The sequence below is a fragment of the Sinocyclocheilus anshuiensis genome, unplaced genomic scaffold (assembly GCF_001515605.1).
Source record: "Sinocyclocheilus anshuiensis isolate Anshui unplaced genomic scaffold, SAMN03320099.WGS_v1.1 scaffold1139, whole genome shotgun sequence".
In the NCBI taxonomy this organism is placed as follows: Eukaryota; Metazoa; Chordata; class Actinopteri; order Cypriniformes; family Cyprinidae; genus Sinocyclocheilus; species Sinocyclocheilus anshuiensis.
The window spans coordinates 128002-133594 of NW_015547684.1; the positions used below are offsets into that span (position 1 = coordinate 128002).

The following is a 5593-nucleotide window of genomic DNA, read 5'->3' on the forward strand; positions in this document are numbered from 1 at the left end:
ACTGCAAAGGGTGTCAAGGTGGGACTGAACTTTGGGATCTCTTGGAATCAAGGTAAGGAAGGAGTCATTCATAATTAAATTTAATTATAATTGGATTAAACAGTTTTCATTTTTGTGACAGTTGTATTTTTTATTGGTATTTAATGCTAAAACTATTGGGAAATTAAAATAATAATAATAAAGCCTTTGTACTTCTCACAAAGAAAAAAAAATAGATAAAAACAAAAAATAACGTAAATAGAGCAGGATATAAAAAATGCAATATAAATATAGGCCTACACATATTTAACAGACAAGCACGTTCAAATATATCATAAACGTCAACAGAACATAATTGTCTTGTGTATGAATGCACCAAAGATGCACGGTTCACACAATCATCCATAATTGTTCATAAATCAGGTGAATCAACGTGCGCGCGTGTGCGTGTCAGGCGAGCATTTTTATCTGAAGTCAGGAGATGGTGAGTTATCAAAATAATTTGCGTTTCACAAATTCACACGTGCCATTGAAAACCCAGCTAATGAAATTGCGTACTTAATTCATAAAAATACGGTACTGATGCCAAACGTAACCAAACCAACGTTAACCTCCCCACGCACTTGTTGTTAATACACAAAAGCAAATTAACAATATATTGGAGTGTAACAAACCCCTTGCACCTTGCATGCGCCTCGGGGAGAACTAGTTGTTGGCGTTTGACTGTTTCACACACACTCACACACACACACACACACACTGAACAAACCTCTTAAAACTTCGACGTCTAAACTCACTCGGTACCGTGCCACAGACATGATGATTGGGTGTTACTTCCACACATAAAATGTTGAGAAAATCCCATAGACGCTGAAGTAGGAACCTGAGCTACATCTCCAAACTTGGGGGTTAGCGCTTTTTTTTTTTTTTTGGCGCTTGGGCCAGTAACCCACCAGCACACCTTAGCAACTGCATAGCAACATGCTAAAAGTCTCAGAAAACCTTAGCAATACCCTGGTACTGTGGCGCCGACTAGTTTAGCGCTGAAAATTGCGTTTTGACACGGAACAAAACTAGATTTATTCTAGTTTTTCATTTATACAACACATATTTTGTACAGAATGTCACAAAATAAATTTTAATGTGATTTAACAATAGTCAAGTCACAAGTTACTGAAATTTGCTATACAGTAGGCTATTTTACTTTAAATAAGTAGCCTATAGCCTACTCTTGTATGCAGGTAAAGTTGGATATACATCCAACATTATATAGGGAGGGTGAGCATGATTTCACCAAGTACAACATGTTCCTGGATCAGCATCCTTGTTAATCCTGGAACATCATTCCAATCAGCCAATCAGAATTGAGGGATAACTTTTCAGGAAATATCAGTTTTAGGCTTACAATCAGGTTTAGGTGCTTCGACACCCTTGTTAATCAGCTATCATTTCCCTCTGATTTTAGGAATAAATTATGGGTAAGGTTAGGTTTAGGGGTGGGGATTGGGTTAAATCTGGGTTTTTGGACAGTAATGTTGATCCAGGATCAACAAAAGATGTTGATCCAGGAACATGTCTTACTTGGCAAAATCACGGCGACCATATAGGGAGCTGTACAATATAGTTTATATTTTGCAAGGATAAACCATCAAGCAGTATAGTAATAGCAGTAATAAATATTTTTTAGTGAGTATACTGTGTATATGCAAATAAAGTTGGTTTTACGATCATAAAGCAGATTTTCAGCCTGCCTACTGTTCAAAACATTTTTGGTTTCTACACCTATGGCTATTTTGCCAGAGCACCCAGTGAACTTGAGAATAACTTATGTAGTAGGCCTATATTTTCCTTTTTCCCCCACTTTATTTTATATTATATACACTAAAACTGCCTATAGCAATAGCAATGTAAACTAAAGCCCATTGGCTATTTTAAAAAGGGGAGGGCTTTCTGATATATACCACGCCCATATTTTCTGTTTAATTTGTATTGATGAGTTGGGAAGCCATAATTATGACATCATGTGTGTTCAAAATACCAAAGAAAAAAAGAATGAACTCTACTCTACAAAATGACATTATATATTTTATCTTATTTGTGCAAAGCTATTGTATTTTGTACATGCAATTTAGCCAGTTTTGTTATAAATGAAAAAAAAAACTATATTTATGTAATGCATTTCAATTAAAGTATCATCAATGCTGTCTTGTTGCATCTGAAATCACATAATTTCTTGAGTATGTACTCATTTTGAATAAGTAATTACTTCTCAACTGCTAAAAAGGTATGTTCTATAAAGTATGAATGTATGTAGTGTGAATGTAATCTGGGGTGTATTCCAGAAAGGAGGTTCAACAAACTCTGAGTTAAAACTTGAACTCTGAGTTGACTTACTCTGAGATGGGAAACTCTTGAGTTTTCGGTTTCAGAACAGCTGAACAGAGTTAGTTCAATCCACTCTGAGTAGGTTGACTCTGAGTTTAGCTCGTGCACCACGACTATGAAAAGCCATGATCAATGCTAAGTTACTATGGTAACTTACCGAGAGGTTTAGTTTTGTCTTTTATTGGAACCGAAAACACTGAGTTTCCTTTTTCTGGGGTTAACAAACTCTGAGTTTCCAACAAAGCCCGCTTTCTGGAATACACCCCTGGACGTACTACATTTGCCATGTTGTTGTTGTTGTTATTATTATTATATTACGTGACCTACCATCCTGGAATATGGGAGTGATGATTGTGTTTAGATGTGCCATTGTCAGTTTTCATCATTAATTTCTCAATGTACTTTATCTTTATTAACTCCAACTGCATCTCTTCTCCATGTACAGTTAGAAATTCATTTTCAGCTAATGCAATGGCAGCCTCGGTTGTCACCTGACCTTCTTTATCCTCCACTAAAAGCTTCACTGTCAATGGCACGGCACCATGGAGACTGTTTTCTTGGTAAATGGTGACTGGAGGTCGTCCCCAGAGCCCTTGAGGGATGGTGGCTTATATGAAGTCATTACAGGCAGCATCCATCTTGGGCCGTGTGAACAATGGTGTTGCCTCCTTAATCAGTTTAATCCTTGTCAAGAGCTTCTGTGGTCACTGTCAGGATCCCATTTAGGTTGAACCGTGCCAGAATGAATCTACACAGTTTCAAAGGCCACCAACAATGGTGGTCCATGATGCTGACGGGATTCACAGTGTAATTCTGTTGGGGTCATTTGTTACGACAGCACCAGTCCAGTATGTAACACTGTGAATGTAGCTGTAGGAGGGATATTACACAGATCAAGCTTCTTCATGTGTCAGCCTGACTCATTATGGAAATTAATAGAGCCGTGAGATGGTTCATGTCTCCATTGAATGGTGCACTGTATCTTTTGGGAATGGCTGCATTGGGTTCTTTGAAATAGGAGAGGAAAGATAGGATAGTTAAAGTTCAGAAAGGTGTTAGCGTTATATCTCTCAGGTAGATCCAGGTAGGTTTCATAATTCATTGTCAAAATTATTTGGAAATTAGATGCGTCAGAACCAACCGTTTGACCTTCTCCGAACCAGATATAAGCGAACTTTCAGGCACATTTCCATGATGTAATCCAAGCATTCTTTGTTCTGCGACCTTTGTTTGTAAATCCTGCTTTGCTTTTGTCTCCACGAATATGGTTTGAGAAGGTTTGCCCTTTCTCAAGTTCTCGACATTGTTATAAATGGATTTTTGGAGCTTTTCTTAACCGTCTTTGACTATAATCCCAGCATAATGAGGGCAACAATGCAGCTGAAGGTTGCGAAAACCTCCAAGTTCCCTAAAGTAGGGACGTGGTCATATTGGTGGGTGTGGCAACACACCTTAAAGGAATAGTTCACAAAAAAAAGTTCTGAAAATGTACTCACCTTCAGGCAATTCAAGACGTAGAGTTTATTTCTGAATATGAACAGATTTGGAGAAATTTAGCACTGCAACATTTGTTCACCAATGGATCCTCTGCAGTGAATGGGTGCCGTCAGAACGAGAGTCCAAACAGCTGATGAAAACATCACAGTAATCCACAAATAATCCACACCACTCCAATCCATCAGTTAATGTCTTGTGAAGTGAAAAGCTGTGTGTTTGTAAGAAAAGAACACCTTGGCATGTTGGCCAGTGTTTTAAATGATTTTTAGTCCACTCTACAAAAATCGACAAAAATGACAACGCAGTAGGTTTAGGCATCTTAAAAACACTTTAGGTTAAAAACTAGTGCTGTCAAACGATTAATCGCGATTAATTGCATCCAAAATAAAAGTTTTTGTTTACATAGTATATGTGTGTGTACTATGTATATTTATTATGTATATATAAATACAAACACATGCATGCATATATTTAAGAAAAATATGTTGTTTATATATTAAATATATTTATATATAATATAAAATATAAGAATATGAATATAAATGTAAATATTTTCAAAATATGTACTGTATGCGTGTGTTTATTTATATATACATAATAAATATACACAATACACATACATATATAATGTCAACAAAAACTTTTATTTTGTATGCGATTAATCGTTTGACAGCACTATTACAAATATTTGAGGTTGTGTTAGAATATCAGTTTGAAAAACTTATTGTAATCATTTTATCTCTTGTAGATAAAATTCTGCAGTCGTAACGAAATAAAAACACTTTAGAAAGTGTAACCTGTACTGCGTCTGACTTGATTCCTCACGTGTGTGTCAATACATGTGTGTGGTTCATGGAAATTACTTCCTTATTCCTCACGCTTTGAGTCACCATTGGGAACCTCCACCTGATAACTGGAACAACGCTCTCACACATGAATTTCCCTGTTATCACGGTGGAATATGTCAGCATTCGGCCCCCACACAGTTCCAGTCTGTTTTGACTCAGTTTTATAAGTCCAGTTCTCATTCAGACTCTCAATACCAGCCCTTGGATGTCTACCTAATCCCTCTGAACTACAGGTGGCAGGAGAGAAAACTTCTCTCTGGATTGCTTTCACACCCCCTCTTTCTCTCTCTCCTGGTTTCCAGCGAGGTGGTAATCCCCCATCTGAAAAGGAGATCCAAGCTGACGCAAAGACGTTTTGGGTTGGCATGCTACAGAAAAGGACCCGTCACACTGCTCCTCACAGCTCTCAGTCACAGTGGTAACAGGGCACCTGAGCAAGGGGCGAGAAAGGAGGAGAGAAGGAGACTTTAGGGACAAGAACTGAACAATTAGGGCTTTTTGTGTCTCACAGGAGTGTGGAAGACTGATTCCGGCTGCTGTCTAAGTTATTGGAGCTCATTGAAACTTCTGTTTCATCTCTAGGTTGGCACCATGAGTGCTGAAACTGTGAAAGATGACTACGACTACTCAGACTGGTACGAAAATGCATTGCCCACCAAACCTCCTGTTGAGTAAGTACTCTTAATTTGTGTCTTATGAATGTTTCGTTATGGTAAATTTAAAAATTCAGTCAAAACTTTGTTGTGTTTCGTTATAAGTGGGAAAAAATGAATGAAAAAAAATCACTTTTTGTAATATATTTTGCATCATAATTTAATATGTAAAATGTATAAATTCTATAACATGACAAACAATAATTAACAAATATTAAAAACAGTGTAAAT

General features: G+C 37.1%; 1 protein-coding gene across 1 annotated transcript in view; it reads left to right on the plus strand.

Moving 5' to 3' along the window:
- Positions 1–380: 380 nt before the first annotated feature.
- The window catches only part of LOC107703182 (stimulated by retinoic acid gene 6 protein homolog), a 35266-nt gene continuing 30053 nt past the window's right edge, over positions 381–5593 (plus strand). The window contains exons 1-2 of the mRNA XM_016505741.1: positions 381–463; positions 5292–5380. Coding sequence (XP_016361227.1) covers positions 461–463; positions 5292–5380 — 92 coding nt within the window. The 5' untranslated portion in view covers positions 381–460. The remainder of the gene's footprint in view (positions 464–5291; positions 5381–5593) is intronic.